General features: G+C 50.4%; 1 protein-coding gene and 1 long non-coding RNA gene across 4 annotated transcripts in view; one reads left to right on the top strand and one right to left on the bottom strand.

Moving 5' to 3' along the window:
* Positions 1-22,014, bottom strand: part of TSPAN14 (tetraspanin 14) — a 54,344-nt gene that overhangs the window by 26,335 nt on the left and 5,995 nt on the right. For 2 of the 3 annotated variants that reach the window (XM_010984088.3, XM_031461046.2), the window contains exon 2: positions 1,516-1,613. In XM_010984088.3, coding sequence (XP_010982390.1) covers positions 1,516-1,596 — 81 coding nt within the window. In that variant the 5' untranslated portion in view covers positions 1,597-1,613. Of the gene's footprint in view, positions 1-1,515; positions 1,614-17,491; positions 17,512-22,014 lie in introns of those variants that run through there. The other variant, XM_031461047.2, reaches the window with a different exon arrangement.
* Positions 7,776-21,894, top strand: LOC135321815 (uncharacterized). Its single transcript, XR_010381909.1, has 4 exons — positions 7,776-7,908; positions 16,775-16,824; positions 20,699-20,830; positions 21,685-21,894. It is a non-coding gene; the product is annotated as an uncharacterized LOC135321815 (long non-coding RNA).

Genomic DNA, 22,014 nt, shown 5'->3' on the forward strand with positions numbered 1-22,014 from the left:
GCCTTGCCTTCCTGCACTGAATCAATCTGCCTCTCCCTGGACCAACCTCAGTGACACACTCTGATATCCCTCTTAACCCCGCGACCATCTCCAGTGCCCAGTTTCTCTCCTCCTCTTTAAGGCAAGAGTCCTTGAAAGAACTGTCACGAGTCCCTGGTTTCCACTTCCTCAAGTCCCACTGGCTCCTGGGCCAACTCCCGGTGGGTTTCTATCCCCAGCAGGTCTGGTCAAGTTCACAACAACCACCACCTGGTCAAAATCAAAGCCAAGTTTCTGCCCTCCTCCTACTTCACCCACCTGCGGCAGAGCTGCCTGCTCTTCTCTGCATGAAGGGCTTCCTCCTCAAGGCTCCTATGACACAAACTCTCCTGGTCTTCCTTTTACCTCAGGCCACCCACTCACAGCCAACTTTGGAGTGGGCCTTCCTCCTCAACCCCACCTCTAGCATCCCCAACTCAATATTCAGACCTCCTCTTCTTAGTCACCGTGCTCTCCTATGATCTTGTCTGGTCCACCGCTTTCTCTGATGGTGGCCAAGACATTCATTTCCAGGATGGCCGCTGGCACAGGAAACTGACATCTCCATGTGGCTGGCTAAGAGACCATTCAAACTCTTCTGCCCCAAATTCCATCTCTGAACATGGGACCACCATCCATCCCTTCACTCGGCAGAATCGTTCCAAAATCAGATCAAACACCATCCAACTTATATGGAGCTACTAAAGAAGAGCTACTAAAAGAAGCAGAAGGTAATTCCAGCTACTTACTGAGAACCATACAGTCCTACATGAACTGGCTTCTTCATGCCCATGTCCTCACCTGTGTCTCCTCTACCTTGTACTCATTCAGCTCCAGCAACATGATTTTCTTTTTGTCTCTTGCACATGCCAAGCTCATTCCTGCCTCAGGACCTTTGCACATGCTGCTCCCCCTACCAGGAGCTTTCTTCCTGAGACCCCACATAGCTTTGTTTTCACTAGTACACAAGTCTCAGCCCACAATCCACCTCCTCAGAATGCACTTCCCTGATCACCTTGGCCAAGGGGCTTCTCCCTACCCACTCTGAGGCTCAGTAGGCTAACACCCCTTCTGGTTGAACCACAAGCACAGCAAGGACAGGGCTTTATTGCCCTTGTCCACTCTCACCTCCCAGAGCCCAGAACAGGGCGCACAAAGGACCTGGCTGCTGATGTTTCCCTGGGGCATTCCTGGGGTGTGGGTTGAGGGACACAGACATGCTTCTGGGCCAGAGCCCCAAGCCTTACAAAACCCCCAAGGGTGGGGTAGGGCCCCTTAATCTGGTCTTCAGCCACCTCTTGGCCTTTCCCATCGCAGCACTTAACGGTCTATTTTATAATTTACTTGTTGCTAGTTTCATGAGGACAGGACTCATCAACCCTGACCACCATCTCCTCCAGAGCCTCACAGGGGGCCTGGCAAATCAGAAGTATGTGAAGAATCACAATTTACTATTTAGGACTAAGCCAGGGAACGCATCTGCTCTCATCCACTCACCCAGAAGACGATGTTGTAACTGAAAAGGAGGTACTTGTACCAGCAGCTGACCTCGGCGTTAGAGTATCTATAATAGTGCATCTTCTGAGAAGCAGGATCTGTGGAGAGAGGGGGAGGGCAGTGATGAGGCAGCAGGTTCAGTTTCAAAACATCTCCCCAAAACCTGCGCCCCAAGGAAAGAGCAGAGGCAAGACACACACACAAGCTCCAGAAATCCCCAGAACATCTCCCGTGTTCTTTCACTAGTCCACACATAGGTTTACTACCAATGCCGGCTACAGGTTAGACAAAAATCAAGTGAAGCCAACTTTCCACAGACCGCCAAAACACTAAGAGGAGAATTCCTAAAAGAATGAACAATGGTGATTTTTTTAAAAAAAGTGTCTCCTCCCGAACACCAGGACTTCGGCTGAGAACCTTCCCGAACATTTATCTTATCCCTCTCTGCTGGGTACTCATTTCCCCACTTCATGCTGGAGGAAACAGGAGTTCAGAAAGGTCATGTGACTTGCCCAAGGACAAGACAGAAACAACAGGGCCCAGGATCTGAACCAAAGATGGAGGGTCCACAGTCCACGTCCTTTCTTCCCACCACCCAGGGCAGAGTGGCTAGGAGTTAAGGGAACCAAACAAAGAAACAAGGGCTTGACCACTGAGAGCTGCATTTGGAAGAAGAGATGAAAGGGCAGGTCTGGACGTGATCTCACCGTGGCCGGTAAGGAAAAGCCATATTCGTTCATCTGAAGTCTTCTGCGGCAACCTCCCAAGCTCAGCCCTCAAGAGGTGAGGAAGGCGAAGCACCCCGGGCTGGGCAGAGGGCTCCAGCGCACACACAGAAGCCAGCCTTCACCCTACTCCTCCGCGCCCTGCCTGGCCTGCCCTCCAAGCCCACCCAGCCACCAGGACGGCCGCCTTGGCCTCCTGGGGCTGCCGTGAAGCTCAGATTACAGAACACTGAACTGCACAGGGTGAAGTGTGCGCTATTCTTTTTTATCTGTGTCCATCCCCCAAAGCCTACACAAAGGAGGGTGCCCTTAAAGGATCTGGCCAACCTTTACTACACTCTTTTTGAACCCCAGTAGCAACCCAGGTGGATCCCTAACTCCCCTTGACCCCCAGTGCCTGAAAGGTGGGGAAGGAGGGAGATGCCTCAAGCTGCCCCCCAGCCCCCTGTGGCCTCTCACTCCCCGGGGTGAGGAGAGGAACAGAATGTAACCGAGGGCCTAAGGCAAAGACAAACAAGGCTACTCTGGCAGTGGGGAGGCTGCCCACCACCCACCCACAACTGCCAGTAAGAGACCAGCTTCTGCGCTTTGCTGTGGAGCAGCCACTGCAAAACCCCTTCCTGGGAGGCGGCCCCGGCTGCCTGGCCACTGGTCTGTCATGTTCTGAGAAAGTGGTGCCGGGCAGGGACATGAAAACCACATCCCTCTGGAAATGGGTGCTCTGACTGCTCAACCATCCTTCCCACAGAGCAGAAGCAACAGGCAGAGTCTGGACACCACCATCCACCCGCCCCCTCCCTCCAAGAGGGATGGGAGCGTGGTCAAGGCTCTGCTGGGAGCGCCCGGCCTGCCTGGCCTCAGAACCCAGCCAGGAAGGGTCAGAGACCCAGCAGCCCCCATCCCCACCTCCCAGTCCCACCTGCAGAACACCACTTCCACAAATTTCCCCTTCAGGAACGTGTATGAACAAAAGCCGAAGTACCGAAGGACAGTACCGGACACAAGGACACACAAGAGGCCTGAACACGGCCTGGGACATACAGAGTGGCTGCAGGGAGGATCAGGAGCCCTTGAGCAGAGACTGCATCCTTCAGCCACATGACCTGATCCGGGGCAAGTGTCTGCCTCTCAGGGCCTCAGCATCCTCAACTAAAATGGGGCAATGACCGATCCCTAATGTCACCAGTGTTGAGGAGAGCAGCTGGCAACATCAAAATGACTAATTCTAAATACAGATTTCTGGAGGTTCCAGTAAGTAGGCCTGGGTTGGGCCCGAGAATCTACATTTGACAAATTCCCCAGGTGATCACCCAGTGGACCCGGTATCAGCTTGGGCATGGAGGACTGCGTTCCCTCTAGGGATCTTGCAAAGGCGGGAGGACCTTTTTAGCTGTGCTGCAACAGAGACTGGGGGTGCGGTAGGTAGTGATGGCTCCTGGTAGGCAATTAACTAAAAGTAACCAAAATTCATCCATCTGTGTTTCGCAGATTACAAAGCCCCAAAGCACTGGTTTGCTTTCCTAGCTACGGGTGACTGGATTAATCCACATAAAAAAATTTTTTTTAATCTAAAACTCAAGTAAGCTCATGACAGAGAACAGCCAACTTCACTGGAAATGACCTATGAGGCAGAAAAATGTTCTAAGTGGTAGAAACCTTGTTCTTTTTATGGACAAGACAATCCTGCTCCTCAGAATGCTAAATGCATGCCCCCCCGCCCCCCCCTCCTTGTGGCTCCTAAAGAAGCCAGAAGGTGGATGGCATGCCCTCCATGGAACTGGGCCCCAGAGATTGGGGAGGGCTGCTAAAGCATGGTACCCCAAAGTTCAGGAACCCTAGAGGGCGCTCCTTAGACATCATTTAACCTGACTAGAGTTAAGACCTCTCCCCAGAGCTCTGAAGCAGTAAACAAAGCCAGGCTCCCTTCTTTTTCCTTGCTCTGGGCTCCACAAAGAAACCAGCTAACTAGCACATACCTGTATGCCTTCCACAGCACTGCAGACCTCATCCCTGCTCCTTGCCCAGGGCCGCTGGAAAATGATTACCCTGAGGTGACACAGGGACTCCCCAGTGGAGGTCCTGGTCAACTTCAGCTCTAGCCAGGTAAGTGGGGAGAGCACGGAAAGGCCACAGGGAGCTCCCTGGCACGCAGGCGGCAGGGAGCCAGTGCTCTGGAGTGTGGCTTCTCTGCTGGGGGCTGGCTTTCTCACCACCTGCTCCTCCCTCTTCCACGGGGCTCCAGGGTCTCACTCCACAAAGACACACAACCAACCAGGAAACAATTCTGTTTTCACAGCTGTCAGGGTCCAAACCCATACCCAGAGAATCTCAACAAATATGACATAGACCCCAAGCCCTCACTCCCTGGTAACTTAAACACTCGGAACTATACTAGCCCCGTCTACACCAGGGAATGATCAGAGAGAAACACCCTAATCATCCATGAGACGGTGTGCCACACTCAGACATGTCCCCTTCCGCGACTACCCCCACCCCCCGACACACAGCACTAGCCTGGGCGTTGTGCCATTTTTGTTGGACCAAACTAACCTTACGAGGTCTTGGGGTGCGATGTCCCAATGACACTTACTTCCCCGTTCCACCCCACAGAAGAGGAAACTGTCGAAAGGGAACAGCTTAGTCTTTCTTCACCCACTTGCTTATTCCTCCCCATGGAAGAGAAGGCACTTAACTGACCAGGAGGTGGGGAGAGCTCCCTCCTCACCTAAGGAGCGAAAGAGATGAAAGGCTGCCTCTTGCTCTTGACCTGCTCGCTCTGTTCTGGGATCAGGCGGTGGAGAAACAGGTCCTGAACTTCAGCATCACCAGGAGGTCCAGGGCTCCACATAGGCAAGTCCCAGAATTTAAATGGAAGGAGGTAGTGGGAAGACTTGTCTGGACCCCAGCCTAAGCCACATCCTCCAACACAGGGCCTGATGGCTGTGGACTTCGGGGGAGTGAGGCCAATGCCGAGCATCTGAGGTCTGGCTTGGCAGCTTCAAAACCTCAATGGAGAAAAGACTGATGAATGCTACCCAGCCACCAGCCTGAGGTGTTACCCACATTTACAAAGAAGGCCAAAGGCAGTGAGGGCCGGGGTGCTGAAGTTAGTACCAGATCTGACTCAAAAGTTAGTCGAAATGACTCCAAAGTAGACCCTGACTTCTCACCTTATTTGCTAACCCGAGTCACATCAGAGGAAGGCAGAACTTAGCTCTCTACCAACTAATGAATTCAATGAACACCAAGACCATTCACCTTCAAACACAAACACAGAGACTAAGAATCTTAGCTTTCTAAGAGAGGATGGATAAACTGTTCACAAATACTAATTACCACAACTGAGAAGAATCTCCAAAAGCTATTTTTTGTTTTTGCATAGAAAACAATTATCAGAAAAATTTAATTCCAAGTCCTCAAACTGTCTCAACTCCAAAACTTACTAAAACAGAATAAAGTATTTATGTGGCAAATAGAAAGCATGTGTTTGTAAAAACATCAACTTCTTAAAACAAGGGGGAAAGCTAGAATCATGTAAGTGTTGAGAAAGCTGGTTTGCCATCGAAGAGGAACTGAAGAATACATTAAAACCAGTCGAAATATTCTAAATTTTAAAGGCTTCATGTATACAAGCATGCACACAAGAATAGGGCATTTCAGGCCTATGTTAATCTCCTTCACTTTTAAGCCAATAGGGAGAAACAATTCGAAGTACAAACATATCAATATAAAACAGATAAAAAGTTTTAAAATTCACATACAATTAAAAGTAACATTAAAATTAAAAAGAAAACACACAAACATGATAAGCCCCCCGCAGGCACAGCAATCATGGCAAAGGGTAAATACTATCTACGACATATCAAAATTCACACTTAACAAAAGACCCCAAATTTAGACAAAGGATATATGGACATTATACTGAAATGGAAGAACAATACAATTAATAGATGGAAAAATATTCAAAGTCACTAGAAATGAAACTGGAAGACAATCCATAGATCGTGTTTAACTTTTTTTTTTAATTAAAAAAAACTTTTTGGGGGCGGTAATTAGGTTTACTTACTCATTTTTAGAGGAGGCACTGGGGATTGAACCCAGGACCCCGGGCATGGTAAGCATGTACTCTACCACTTGAGCTATACCCTCCCAGCTACACTTTTTGATTTAACAAAATCACCACCAACAATGCTGGCAAGCCCATGGTGAGGCTGGTGCAGGCATATCTTGCTGGCAGTGGAGTAAACTGGTACCATCCTTTGGTAAGCAATACAGTTACAGGCATTCAAAACCAAAAAAAAAAAAAAAAAAAGGAAAAAAAGTCAGACCCTTAATCCAATAAACTCATGACTCAGAATTTGCCTCAAGCCAAGAAACCAAAAGAAGTAAAAGAATATGCAGTAAGTATGAAATCTAAACATCCTGGTTTGCAATTATGAAACAATTTGTAAGTGTGTGGTTAAAGGTCAAAATGGAACATAAAAGCATGAAAATGCATGGGGTAGTAGCCTTACAAGTGATTTCCTAAAAAGGTTTCCATTGTCGCACTTACCGTCACCACCTTTGTATTAAACTGAGGCCATTACTGGTAGAGGATGCTGTGATGACCTCTGCTGTTGTAAACAGGGCTTGTCTACTTTGGGATTAGATTAACCTGTAAGATTCCTTCCTTCTCCCTCTTCCCCCTTTTTTTTAATTAAAAAGGTAGCACATGCTCACCTGTAAAATATATGGACAATTCAGAAGTGTGCAGAGAACCAGGAATGAGAAACCACAATCAACGGCTTTTCTATTTTTCTTACTATGGTCCACAGTAAGAAGCACATTTAACAAATCAGTGCACACACTCCCATGCACATCTAAGTTTCAAGAAAACAGTACTTTCCTTTATCACATGCTACACGTTCTAGATTTGCCATTTTAATTTTTTTCAAAATCATCCCTGCACTTAATCAAAGAGTCAACAATTGTAAAAGCTTTGTTGAGAAAAACAGCAGATCCTGAGCCTTAAGGCCTGGCCTTTCCCTTTCCAAGGACATTCTCCATTTCTAGCTGGTCTTGATGTTTACACCCCAAATATCTCTTAGACAGTTCTATATATAATGTGCTTGTATCACTATTGCCTGGTTTTTCACTGTTAGGTATTACCTATCCACTTCCTGCCCTGGAAGCCATAGATGTAACTCTCTTCACTCCTGTACAAACCACCTCTCTGCCCAGACTACCCCCTTACACTTCTTTCCCACATCTCCACTCCAATTTACAGTTAAACAGGAGTGTTGGCTAGGGTGATTTTCGGAGTGTACATTATTAGCACCATGTGAGCCAACAGAGTGAGCCATGTAAACCATGATCACTCTTCCTCCCCTGTACAACTTTTTGTTCTCGGGAGTTAAGAATTCTCTTATTTTTCTGTTTGCTTAATTTTCCACAAACTTATAAATCTTCAACCCCAAATTCAATGCCAGTTGTCCAAATCTTTCAATAAGTTCATTAACATCAGATGTTCTATTTCTAATACTTCTTCCAGAAGAACTCTCTCCTGGAATCCGCTGAGCTGTTTTAATCTGGACTGGTGCCCAGAACCCCCTTTGCCTCATTTGGGATACAGCCTACGAGAGAAATTAGTCTTTGCTCACCTTCGTAGAGAAAATCTTCAGTGCAAAAGGTAAGCTTTTCAGACCCTGTATGTCTGAATACATCTTTATTTTACCTTCTTTCTTGAGTAACAGTTTGGCTGTCTATAGAATTCTATGTTGCAAAACAATTCCACTGAGATGGTGGAGGCGTGGCTCTACCATCTTCTATACTTCATTGAGAAGCCTGGAAACACTTTAGGCTGAGTCCTGATCTTTGTATTTAACCTTTTCCTTTCTCTGTTCCTATGAACTTATAGGAGCCTCCCTTTCTCCTCAATACACTGACACTTCAGGGTACTGGTCTGACTAGTCAGGGTACTGGTCTATCTTCATCCACTTGGCTCAACATTCGATGAGTCTATCCAATATGAAAACATACTCTTCAAGGAAATTTTTTTCTTAATGATTTTCCCACTTGCATTTTCCTCTGTTCCCTCTTTCTGCAACTCCTATTAATGGATATGGGAGCCCTGGCTGATTCTTTAGATTTCTTACCTCTTCTGCTCTATTATTCATCTCTTCATCTTTCTTATCTATTTTCTGGAAGACTCCTTCAGTTTATAATAATTCTAATTATCCTAATAATTCTACTTGATATTTTTGCTCTGCCCTTATTCTTTTAAACTTTTAGCATCTGAAAAACTCAGGAAATAAGCATAAGATAATATTACCTGGGTATTTCAGAGAGAAGCTACAGCAGAGGATATGGGGGGTGGAGGGTCTGTCCAGGAAAGGCCCCATGGGGTCCTGCTCCATTACAACCTGAGAAAATGCCAAATTTTTTTTTCAAAATATTCTCTCTAAATAGAATATTTCTTTTAAGCTGCCTTTTTTCACCTATTTGTTTTGCTTTATTTCATGTTAGGCCCTTTATTCAGTTACTAGTAATCCTTGGTCATCCTCATGACTAAGAGTAAATGCCTAAGAACTGACTGGGAGCGCTGAGTCCTTGGGCAGGAGAGTTTCTGTGCAGGGGCATCTGACTGGGCCATTTGCTAGGAAATCCCAGTCATCGGCATCTTTAGTTCTTTCCTCTTAGGCTAGTCAGGTTCCCCACTGAGGTCTCTTTTAACCTCCTGCCTGGAAAGTAAGAGGCTGGCTGTCAGTGTTCTAGAAACCAAGTAGAATAGAAGGCTGGGGAATGGAAATGGTCTTATAGGAACCTCCAAGGACACATGGCATCTCCCAGGCTGTTAGTTTTTCCTTCAGCAGAATGAGTCACCAATGTCCAGCTAAAGGGGAGAGACATTTCCCAAACATCATAAAAAAAAAAAAAAAGAAAGGACACTTATCTAACCACATCAACTGCCTTCACACACTTCTTACATTTAGCCACCTCTGATACTCCTCCCCTCCAAACCCCGCTCCCCCCAAAAAATAATAGGTGACACCAACTCCTATATTTTATACTGGGTCACTCATCCATCTATTCCTGGTTTGCAATTTTTTTCTTGCTGGTGTTCCCTTTCCCACTCTCTGTGTCCTTGTAGATTGATTCCTTTTTAAAAATTCCCTTTATCTTAAATTTTGTGAGGTTTTAGGATATATCAGTAAAATTAGGTGTGTCCACTCAATCCACCATTTTTACACAGATCTCTAGAAGACTTCAAAATATTTTTAGTTGCCATCTTTTTGTTGAGCAAAGTAAAAAGGATAAAACAACTGGAAGTATAATCTATAACCATATAAAAGAAAGGACAAAAGAGATTTTGCAGATGTAATCAAGATGACTAATCAATTTACCTTAAAATAGGGTAACTATCTGAATGGGTCCAATGTAATCACATGAGCCCTTAAAAGCAGAGCTTTCTCCCAGCTGAGGGCAGAAGTAGCCAGAGAGAGTCCAAGCCTGAGAAGGGTGCTATGGGCTGTGACTGGGCGTGAGACAGAGGAGCTGCGGGCAAGGACCAGAGTGAGGCTCCAGGAGTTAAGGGCAGCCCTGGCTGACAGTTAGGAAGGAAACAGGACCTCAGTCCTACAACAGCAAGGAACTGGATTCTGCCCCAGAACCTCCAGAACGCAGGCCTACCAACACCTTGATCTGGGCCACGTGAGACCCCTAAACAGAGAGCCCAGCTGGATTGTGCTGTACCCGGACAACGCCAGCTACCCATGCCCCGAGTCGTCTTGCTGGCTTCTCTCCCCTTCATTCTCCAGACTCAGCCATTTACGGAGATGTCAACCTTTCCACCCGGCCTTCGAGGCTCCTGGTACTGGTACCTGCCCTAGTCACAGGCCCAGCCCAGGGAAGGGCAGCCATTATTCCCTAGAGAGCTGAGGACCCTGCTCCACCTCTAAGGAGCACACCTTAGGTCCTGGACTTTCCAAGTCCTCAGAGCCCACTGGGTACTGAGGAACATTCACAGGAATAGGTAGGCCCAAGGGGAGAAGTCTAGGAGGGGACAAGTGAATACTGAAGGGAAATGGGTTCTGGTAGGAGAGATGGCCACAAAGGCAGGCCAGAGCAGGCTGCCTCATTGCCCATGGCAATTTCACGCGGAGGAAGGACACTGTGCCTCAGCCCCAGGGCACTGCCACCCTGAGAGGGGAAGGAAGGGTTCAGGACCATGGGCTCCCCACTTGGCTCTGTCTCACCCTCAAGAGTCAGAAGTGTCTATGTTCCATGCTAACCCACACCCCTAGGACCCAACTCCCCAGACTCAGGGTCTGCCAGAAACAGTGCAAAACTGGACACAGCGGCAGCAGCCACTCACAGGAGTCCAGAAGTTTGACCCTTCACCGTGGGCAGACACTACAAAGCCACCCAGGGCTTAGGGTGGGCCACCACCATTCCTTATCAAGGGGTCACAGGCATTGGGCCCTGCCATATGGGTGTGGGGGAAGGGAAGTTCCCAGCGTTCAGAGACACTCAGGCCTCTGACAGCTGGTCCTGGGATGGCCTCCAAACGGAGGTCCAGGAAAGCCTAGGCCACCAGCTCTGAGCCCTACCAGGCTCTCCAGCGGGCCTGGGATTCTAAGTGCTTGGCTTCCTGTATGAAACTCTGTACTTAGCAAACACAGCACTCTGAGCTTCCACAGCCAAAAACCCACAACCCCAAACCTGCTGAGTTTGAGGAGCACAAGGGGGCCCCTTGCTCGTCTGGTGAGGAGACATGTGTCCGCCTCAGTCCTGTCATCAGGAGAGAAGCCGAGGGAGGGATGGATGTGGGTCAGAGGATGGGAAGCGGGGAGGCGAGGAGGGCTCAGCAGGAGAAGTGCTGGGCCAGGAATGGAGGTCACCTAATCCAGTGATTTTCAAACTTACTATTTTTACTACTTTTTAAGCTACGGGAGCCTTTGTTCAAAGAAACTCTGACCCAGAAACCCAGCACGGAGGTGGGCAGAGCAGGGCACACATCTCTTCTGGTGGCTGGGAAAGCGGGGGCTCCATGAGGTACACACTTGAAAATGACAGGCCTGGTCCAGCTGGTCCCAAATTCCACAGAACATGAGAATCACTCAAGGAACTTCTTCCAAACTGCACATGGAGACTAGTTCAATCGGACTGGGACAGACCGGGAAATTCACATTTTTAAGAGCGGTCCTTCACAGCAGTCAGTTTGAAGAGATCCCCACTGGCCAAATCTAGAACCAGGTGGGCATTAAAAAAAAAAAATACTAATGCATTTTAACTCACTGAATAAAGTAAGACCCCATGAGTCCATTCTAATATATACAAATGGATAAATAAACAAACAGGGGAGAGAGGAAAGTTCTTTACGGGAGAATGATAAATGTAAAATTAATGTAATTAAATCATCACCATTCAGGAACCATGACAGAGATAACTGATTCCGTCAAGAATCATCAATCAGTTCTTGGTCTGTTCCAGTAGTTAGAACAAAATACCACAGCCTGGTCAGCTTACAAAGAAAATAAATTTATTCCTCACAGTCCTGGAGGCTGGGAAGCCCCAGATCAAGGTGCCAGCATGGTCGGGTGAGGGCCTCAACCTGGTTCAAAGCTGAAACCTTTAGCTGTGTCCTCACGTGGTGGAAGCAGCAAGGGGGCTCTGTGGGGCCTCTTGTAAAGGGCACGAATCCTCTTCTAGAGGGCGCCACGCCCACAACGTAAGCACCTCCCAAAGGCCCCACCTCCTGACAGCATCAGATCAAGCATCAGAATTTCAATATGCAGAGGGAACACTAACCTTCAGATGGTAACAGGTTCTAAAACCACTTGATGGAAGTTTGATGAGAGATAGCAAGTTTATAGTCTCCGAGTATCTCCCCCACAGGACACTCATTAATTACAAAGAGCATAGCAGTAACTCAGCAATGGAGAAACCCAGCAGGTACCACCTTAACCCAGTGATCACCGCTGCCCTCACCAGTAATGAGTTGAGCCAACATCCCACCCTCCTGAGGGGATACAGTGAGGACACCTCAATCCTGTGGTATTCCCGGTGCAAATGCATAACCTGAGTATAATCACGAGGAAAGATCAAAAAAGAAACAAACAAAACAAATTAAGGAAAAGTCTACAAAATAACTCCCCTCAAGTCAAAATGTAGAATTTGTGGCCATTCTCCTTTAAAAGAAAAAAATAAAAGGAGAGAAAACATTTGGGCAACAAATAAGCCTGGGGCCCAAACAGGGATCCTGAGAAAGATTCATCAGGCAGCTCATTCAACTGCCCAGGCAGCCTCAGCGCAGTGCCTGCCCAGTCAGGTGAGGCAGGGCCCGGGCACCCACAGCTGCTGCCCCACAACCTCTCAAAAGGCTGCAGGGAAGGAGGCCCAGCACCTCTGCCGCCGAAGGTGAAGCCTCCTTCTCATGTGAGGCTGGGGAGCCACGCTGCCATGGTGCATGGTGCATGGTGCACGGTGCCTTGTGCCTGGATAATCACCGGAGGCCTGTTTCTGAAATCCTAAGTGCACACAAAATGTCTACACCCAGAGTCCAGCTGCATACAAAGACAAGGAAATCTGGGCCCACTGACATCTCCAATGTGGACTAGAACCCACAAGGCCTATGTGCTGGGACCTCCGGACCTCAGGAGGAGTGGGCTGGGCCCTCTGTCCACTCTGAAATTCCCCATGAAGGGCCTGAGTCAAGGCTATGGCATGACTGAAGCCAAGTGCACTAACTCACTCTGCGAGTCCCTGTTGTGGGAGACAAACATCTCAGGACCTGTTTCTACAAGTCCTGGCACCTGCTGCGTGCAAGGCGCCCGGAATGGGGCTGTGGAGACTTAGAACCCCAGTAAGACCGGTGCCTGATGCAGGAGGCTCAGAACACACTTCCCTCTGCTAAATGCAGAGCCAGGTAGGTGCAGGAGGGCAGGATGGGCCCGGCCCAGGAAGGAAGGAAGGAAGGAAGGAGGCGGGAAGCTGGTCAGGAAATGTTCCACAAAGCAGTCGATTTAACCACTACAACCCAACATGGCAGCAGCCAAGAGTCTCAACAGAGCCCCAGCATGGGGTCCGACCCTGTTGGTGGCATTTAGACGCCAGCAGCGTGGCTGTCTTTGCAGGGCTGACACAGTTGGGGTGGGTGGGGGGCACTCCTAACAGCCACAGAGTGACGAGTAGGCCTGCTCTTGGGGAGAAATAAATTCTGCTCTAATAACTGAGTCCTGGGCAGCCCTTCGGGGAGCTGCTCAAGCACAGTGCGAGGAAGTGACCCACTTGTCGGATGTAGACTGGAAATGTTCTCTTTGCAGGGGCTGCCCTCCTCCCACCCTCCTCTCCTCCAACACAAAGAAACTATATAGGAGAACTTAGAATTACACATTTACTCCTTTTCTGCCATTTTTCCCTGTCTGCCATTTTTCCCTGTGGCTCTAAGATGTTAGAAATCCCTGTATCCAAAATTGCAGTTTATTACAATGTACTGTGTTTTAAGACAACCAACCCACTTCACTCCAAGGACGGCATTAGGGGTACCCCCTAATCCTGCCCCAGGGTGGGGCTCTCCAGGCCAGGGCAGAGCCTGGCTCCTGGCCCCTCCAGTCTGGCAAACAGCCTGGGGGAAAAGGCTCACAGAGGGAAGAAAACTAACTTCGCCAATAAGCTATAAAAAGAAGCCTGCTGGAGAAAAATAAAACAAAGTGCATTGAAAATATAAAGAGAGAAAGCATAAGGGGGGAGGAAGAAGCAGATTTTTAAAAAATGCAAATCACTGGTAGAACTCTGCTGAAACAGCTGGGAGACTGCAGAGATAGAAGATTAGCAGCTTAGTCCCTAAAACAGTCCCACAAGGCCAAGGGCACCCCCAGGCCTGGGGGCCCAAGCTCACCCCCCAAAAGCCCCCCACCCACCTCCACCAGAATGAAGGGGAGGGTAGGCAATCCTAGCAAAATCAGGAGTCATCTCAATCATTTTTCCACTAAAAAAAAGACCACAAAAAATAAATTTACGGTCCCTTTTCTGGATTATTTATTTAAACTTCAACGTAACACCAAAACATCTTAATAAGGAATGCTTTGTGTTCCTAAAAAAATCAAACAACATTTACAACCTGATTCTGATGGTGTCACCCAGCTGGGACAGACGGGGCGGGGTGAGTGGCACCAGATGGCGGAGTGAGGCTCCGCACCCCCTTTCACAAAAGAGGGCTCCGATTACCCCTAGGCTCTGCCCCAAAGTTGACCTCGGCCGCAGGCTTGGGGGAGGTGCCCACAGCTGCCAGGCGGCTTCCGAGGCCCCGGGACCTGCCTCCCAGACACTCCCCCCCACCCCTGCACCCAGGGCTACCTGCTGTAAACTGCACGCCTGAGAGGGTGGGGGTCACAGAGCCAGAGCTGTCAGACCTGTTTAAAGACAACAACTTTAAGGAGGGCAGAGGGTGAAGACAGCAAAACCACAAAGCAGACAGAAGAAGGTGCGAGAGCATCGGGCGGGGCAGGGCGGGGCAGAAGTGTCTGAGCCAGTGCTTCTCAAACTTGAAAGTGCATGCAAATCACCTGGGAATCTTGTTGAATGCAGATTCTACTTCAGCTGGTGTGGGGTGAGGCCCACAGGAGTATGCGCTGCTACAAGCTCCCAGGTGCTGCCAGTGCTGCCCACCGGCGGGCCAGGGGCAGTGCTGTAACGGTGAGGATATGAGAGGCCCGAGGGAAAAGCAGCAGCACTGATGGAGGGAAAGGACCCTCAAGGCAAGTCCAGGAGGAAAGCCCACCCATCTTTACCGTGCAGCTGCGGACAGGGGTGCAATCAGCTTTCCTGGAGGAATGCTTTAATTTTGGAATCTGTTCAGTATTTTAGTACATCCCACTGGATCCTCACAGGTTATTTTTATTCCCATTTCACAGCTGTGGAAGCTACTCTAACCAGATGTTTATCAAAGCTGAACTCCCAGCCCCTTGGGCATCTTCCAAGATCACAGGCCTCCTGTGACGCAGGGCAGAAACACACAGCCCAGAGCAGCGTTAGAGGCTGATCCCAGCCTGATCCCAGCCGGGAGACAATGGGAGGAAGGGCTGGGGTACAGGAGGCCTCCCAGGGGGTGGAGGCTGGGTGGGGAAAGGGAGATAAAGGGCCAGAAACCATTTTGCCTCCTGGAATTTTTGACAAAATACAGACAAAATTTAAAGCCAGGCCCCCCAGGAGGGACAAAGGATATTAAAGGACAGAGGGTATCTCCATCTTACTGATTTTGTTTTCACTTTTAACAGCCTAGCCTCACTTTGGCAGGAGGTAAAATAGAGAGTTTTACTCCCCTCCCCTGCAGGTTCCATTCTACCAGAGAGGGAATGTGGCGTTTCCAAGAAAAGGGGCAATGCCGTGGTCTGAGGCAGGGCAATTTATCAGTGGGCTCCTGGTGCCACACTCAGCCCCTGAGCACTACAGTGTGCTTTAGGGCTCAGGGTGGGCAGGTTTCCATGTGGACACCGCAGACATCTGTGGAGGTGATCGTCACCCCTCCCAGTCCCTCAGGAACCTGAGGAAGGAGTACCCTGAGGGAGGGATGCCCTCTGTTAATCCCGTCTGATGACCTTTCTTCCAAAAAAGTATCCTGAGCTGCCCAGAGAGGCTCAGGGTAGTGACCAAGCATTTTGGAGTCAGATCCATAGAACTCAGCTGAAAAACGTCCAAATTCATCTGAGCAACCCTTCCATTTTCCAGACCTACACCCACGGAAATGAATTGCCAGGGTCACCCGGAGGGCCAGTGGCACAGCTGGGACCCCACCCTAGCCTTCTACCTCCCTGTGCTTTCCGGGAGCACTGTGCTGCCTCAATCATGACCTTTCCCACCCTCGTTTGGGCCCAAGTACCCTAAAAGCTGCATCTGTGCTTCAACGCATCAGACAGCAAACTTAGCTCTTTATGCTGAGACTTGTACAACATTTGCTGAAATAAGGACACTCCAAGGGTTGGGACTTGCTTCCTCATTAAGGCTTGGCGATAAGAGTCATATAAGACAGCCAGGCTGATCTCAAGATGGATGGGTTTTGAAAGGATGAAAGAAGATGCTGAACACACAAAAAAGGAGTGAGAGCCCCAGAGTTCTCATACAGAACAACTCTATGTCAAAGGCAGGGGTACTATTACACACGCTGGCTGTGGGTTAGAAGGCTGGAGATGTATGGGTTGGGGTGGGCACACCTCCGGAAAGAGATGCCAGTGAGTAACCCTCAGCTTGCCCACTATAAGCTGGGGGATAAGAGAGACCTGCAGACGCAGAAGGGGAGGGGATGGTTCTCCTCAGTTGGAGAAAAATCCCCACCACCCTACAGAGACCAAAATAAAGAAAAGAAACTATTTTCTCAACCACCTCTTCCACTAAATGCTAAGAGCATTTCCTACACAGACTCATACATGGAGAAGGACCGGGGGTAAAGGAAGATCGCACTTTGTGCCTGGGAGTGGCTTTTTTGCCAAAAACCAGGAGGCACCTGTGAACTCACACCCGCCCCCCCCCCCATCTTTCTCTCTCTCTCTCTCTCTCAGGTCTTCGGTGGCACAAACAGATGAGACCTCTCTCTGTCCTCACAACACAGGTCAGCATCATTCTGTTCCAATGAGACCCTCTTTGAACAAAGAGGAAATCTCAGCACCACTGGGGCACGGAGGGTACAGCTGGGGGAAGTGAGGGTACAACCGGTAGACTACAGGCCCTCGGCTCAGTGGAAGATTCATGTCACAAGGGCTTCCGCTGCTGCTGTACGCCCGCTGCCTGCTGCCCGCCCGGCCTGCCGCCGCCTGCCTGAGATTCAAGAGCCCGGAGATGGCAGAACAAAGAAAAATGGCTGTGGCAGTGGCTCAGGCAGCAGGGGAGGCTGCAGGCCAGCCTGCCAGCAAGCAGGCTTTTCTACAGTGAGTGCTCCAGCGAGGCACCGGGGACAAGGTACAAAGGAAAATGGGGGCCTGCAAGACTGACAGCTACCCAGGCACACGCCTGGCCCCCGCCCAAGGGCGCAGCTGGGCCGGAGAGCTCAGGCAGAACCCCTTCCAGAGGCGGCGGGCAGGTGGCTGACAAGACAGGCCCTGGGTACCCCTGCTCCTTGCCCAGCGGCTCAGAGGTCTGACCCAGGGGGGTTCCAGGCACAGCATGGGGAACTTGGGGCGGGGTGATCCTGACAGAGGCTCCCACAAAGGGCAGGGTCCCTCCAGAATCCCAGGGATGGGGAGCCCTGGGAGAGGGCAGGGTCAGGCTGAGCAGCTCACCGCATCAGAGAACAGAGAGGGGCCCTGGAGTGGCTAAGATCTGTCCCCCGAAGGACTCTCTTAAGCATAATGGGCTCCTGCTGCCAGCAACAATAGCAGCACTTGCCACCCCCTCTCCTCCTCCCCTCCCCCCAAAAATAATCCACAATGGGAGGCCGCAGGAAACCAGGGCAGAGCCCATGAATAGCTCCACTGTCAGTCCCCAGGCCCCACCTCCTCAGCCCCACAGGTCAGCCCTGGCTGCCACCCCACCACAATAGAAACTTCTGTGCTGCCCAGGCCCCAAGCCCCACATGATAGGGCTGTGGGCCTGGGAAGCTCTGGACTTCTCACAGGGGCGGCATGTAAGGGCGATGGTGGGAGGGGCAGGGCAGGGACTCAGGCCTCGCAACCCACCAGGTCAGGGTCATATCAGGCACCTTTCTATTCAGGGGGCTATCTGCCAGCCGGTCCTAAAATCTCACTGCTTCTTGCCCTGCCCTGCCCAGGCACGGGGAAGCCAGAGCCACCTGGGGAAAGATTATGGTCATCTCAGGGGCACACGGTGGCCACAAGGTTGGGGGAACAGCCAGACGCTCCCAGGACTCCCAGGAGGAGCCCAGTGGATGAATCCAGTCCTCTTATATCCCTCCCTCCCTCCCCTAAGCCATCCCGGGAAGAAAACCTCATCTGCCCTCAGCCCCTGCTTCTGCTCTGCAAGGAAGCTGCCTGCTCAAAGCAGAAAAACCCATCTATTATTTACACCAGGTGCCTTCTACACAGGCTTTTAAAATCACGGGGTGGCACTCAGGCCCAGAGCAGCCTGAAGCAGCACAAAGCCAGTGAGGTCTGCTGGGCAGGAAGCAGACAGGGGATCCCAGAGCTGTAGAAGGTCCAGTGAGGCCTGGACAGGAGGCCTGACCCTCATATCAACCCCTTAAACCCAGGGAGAATCTCTTTTTCTAACAGCTGATTCCCAGCCACCCAGCCCAAGTCCTGCAAACTCCTGGGGCCACCGAAACTCACATATGAGAAGCCTCTCCTATCTGGCTCTGACTGCCTCTGCACATTCTTATATCACATTTTTGGGTGCACTAGCTGCACGGCCCACTGGGCACAGCCAAGGGCCACAAACAGCAGGTGCTTTAGAGATAGGCTGACCTGAGCTGAAACAAAGACACTGCGGGGAACCGCATCAGCATCACAGGCCCTCCAGTTCTAGGCTCCAACCCGCAGAAATAACAAGATTCCCCCAAAAGAAAAACTCAGCAACGTTCATTCTCCCTCTTGGAATAAAAACAGCATGTTTCTTTTCTGGTCAACCACCCTGTGCGTGGACCCCCCCAACTAAGCATTCCCGCAGCTTGGCTTGTAGCAACCAAACATGGGAACAACCCCAATGTCCATCCATGGGGGCGCTGATAAAGTGAGTCCCGGTGGACCACACAGAGGAATAGCATGCTGCTGTTAAAAAGAACAGCCTAAACTGTGTGGGCTGAAATGGAACAATCCCAAGATAAACTTCAGGGTGAAAATCAGTAAGTGCAGAACAATGTAAGTCGTGTACAGCACGGGTGTAAACAGGAGGAGGGTGGAGACGCTTCCCTGGCACCCGACACCTAGTGACGGGGACAGACCTCAGGGGGGCAGGACTGAAGGGGTCAGGGATGGAAATATTAATTTTCACTATATATCTTTATGTATTTTTCACCACATTTTTTTTTTAAATAACAAGGTTAAAACTAAACTGACACTTAAAATCCCTAAAGTTTGTGGCACAAAAAAATTTGACCTGCAACTCTCTGCAGATAGTTTCTGGTATCTACCTAGAACAAGGAAGGGGACGGGGGGAATGCCAGCCTCTGGAATAAATACTGATCTGCTCAGACCCTGCTCACAATTCCTCCCCAAGTCCCAAAATAGTTTTCTTAGGAACACCAAGAGTAGATTCTGACAAAGGCAGACGGGAAACCTGAAGTTGGTCCACACAAAGGACCATCTGTGGCTGGGTCCTCTCTGCTCGTTATGAGACCATAAGACCCCCAGGTTCAGGGGGGTGCTGAACCACAGGGATCCCAGGCCTCAGCAGGGACCCTTCTCAGGGCCCTCCCCAGTCATCAGTGAGACTCAAGGGCCTACGAACCCATCCCAATTTTAGCAGCTGAAGAAAGCTATTTCAACAGATTTCTAGGCCTGGCCCAACTCCAAGGACAGGCTAAAAACAGTTTCTCCAAAATCCCAGCTCAAAACCCCAGTCCCTTAATCACTAAACTCCCTGTACCTTTCAGGAAATGCAAGCTGCAAAATGGAGTTGTGAGATGAGTTTGGGCATTTATTCCTTACTAAAGGGATACACACATGTTGTTTAAAAGCCTACTTTACCTGACACATCGATAAATACTCTGCACTCAGAAGCACTGATGTCTTTCCTCCAAGTGATTTTCCCCCTAAGGAACAATATAATAACCCTCGCAGTCTCTCCCCCGCTTCTCAGGGGGATGACACAATGCCTATTAGAATCAGGACTGTCCAGACCATTTGGGTGAGACTTCTTGGGGGGCAGGGAGTGGTTCCTGAATAGAGCTCTCTCTACCTAGCAGAACTCCCCTGCCCCACCCCAGGCCACCACAGAGATCTATCTCCTAATGACCGCAAGCTCACAGATGGCCCAGGCCACAGAGAAAGGCAGCTGGAAAGTCCTGCTCCCCTCTTCTGTAAGATGCTTTCTGATGAGTGCTCCATGTTCAACAAATAGCCCCGAAATTAAGGAGCACAAAATGAGACTTCACAACAAGTAGAATCACGCTGGCACTTGGAGCCCTCAGACCTCAGCTGCGGGGAGCAAGTTCCTGGCCCCTCGGTGGGCCCTCAGCAGCTCTGGCCCAGAAACCTAAACCCTCCACCACACCAAGACCAGCCCCTCTTGGCCCGCCTTTCTGCAGGAGTGGGCAGGGCCCCCACACCCAGGAGGCGCTGGTCCTCAACACACAGAATTCTGCAGCACCCCAGCTGGCACTCGCCACCCCCAACATTTGGCTTCCCACAGAGAGAGTTCCAGGATTCTCCAAGCCCAGAGCAGCCCTGGACAGACCTGCCCACCCCACCCCTGCACCTGGGCACATGCCACTCCCTCCTCCCGGCTCCCAGGGAAATGAACACCCCACCACTACCAGGCCTCTTTTGTTGACATGCTCCTTATCTGTTTATATCATTACTCGTATTTCACAGGAAGCAGCTAGGACAACAGGAGACATGACTGTGGAGGCAGGATGGCGGCACAGAGCCACAGTTCCCCTGCAGGGGTGGAAGCCCGCCTTCAGGAAGTGGGGAAGGCCCCTACCCACCACAGGCAGTCACCAGGTTTTCTTCACACACCCTTTTTTCTCACAACAGCAGGTGCCCTGGTTCTGAAAAAGCTGGCTGTTGAGACAGGAGCCCCCCCCCCCAGCAGCAGCAAAGGCCCAACAGGGTCATGCGTGCAGGGTGTGACCAAGCAGAGAGGAGGGGCAGGGAAAACCAGGAGGAAGACCTTAGACAGGAGAAGGAAGCTGGGGCGGGGCGGGGGGGTGCTCCATAAGGTCCCTGGAGCCGCAGTCCAGGCAAAGAGTGGGGGAGGAGATCACCCTCTGCACCTCCTGCAGCCCAAGCCAGGCAGATGAGACAGACGTCCCCAGGCCTGTGGGAGAGGGAGAGAGCCATAAAGTTGTCAGACTGGTTTGCCCAGGATGAGGAGAGCAGGAAACACAAGGTACAGAGGCCAAGGGAAGGAGGTCGAGCAGGGAGGGTTGTCCAGAGCCTAATGGCTATGTCAGGCTCCCAACAGATCTGGCAACAAGGGGATCCAGTGCTGGGGGGTGCCGCAGGGCTCCGAGGCCCCGGGTCCACACTGTATCCTGCAGGGTGCAGTGGGCGGTCCGGCGGCCAAGAGTGAGGGAGCTGGGGGACAAGGAACCAGCAGCCACTGAAAAGAACAGGACTAGGGATTCTGGAAATGAAGGAGTGATGCCCACAAGGAGGGGCACCACTCCTGAGGGACAAGTGTGAGTGGTGATGAGCTCAGGCCAGCGCAAGAACCAACCGTGGGCAATACTGAACACAGGCTGCAGCAGGCCTCAGGATACTAACAGAGTCTCTTTTTGACCAAACTAGTCAGGCTCCTCTGAGCCCTCTGCTCAGCGAGACCCAAACTTGGGCTTCCATCTCTGTCCTTGTAGGGTCCAGTTTTAGCAAGAATCCTGCTAAGGCACTTTAGCTGGGATGCTCCACCTTCCGCAGCTGACCACTTCCATATCTGACCAGTGCAGCATCCGCCACGTGATATCTGATCACTCTAGCCTACCTTCAGCAAGAATCCTGTTAGGCCAGGTAGCAGAGAATTATCCCACCTTCTTCTAAATTTTCTATCCATCCACCCCCACCCCCACTACTCCTTAACTATAAATTCTCAATTTTCCTTGTAATAATCTGGGGTTGAGTCCAATCTCTCTTTCCTACTGCGAAACCCCATTGCAGTAGTCCTTAACACCTGTCACGATAGTCCTAAA

This window comes from Camelus dromedarius, chromosome 8 (genome assembly GCF_036321535.1).
Source record: "Camelus dromedarius isolate mCamDro1 chromosome 8, mCamDro1.pat, whole genome shotgun sequence".
Classification (NCBI taxonomy): Eukaryota; Metazoa; Chordata; class Mammalia; order Artiodactyla; family Camelidae; genus Camelus; species Camelus dromedarius.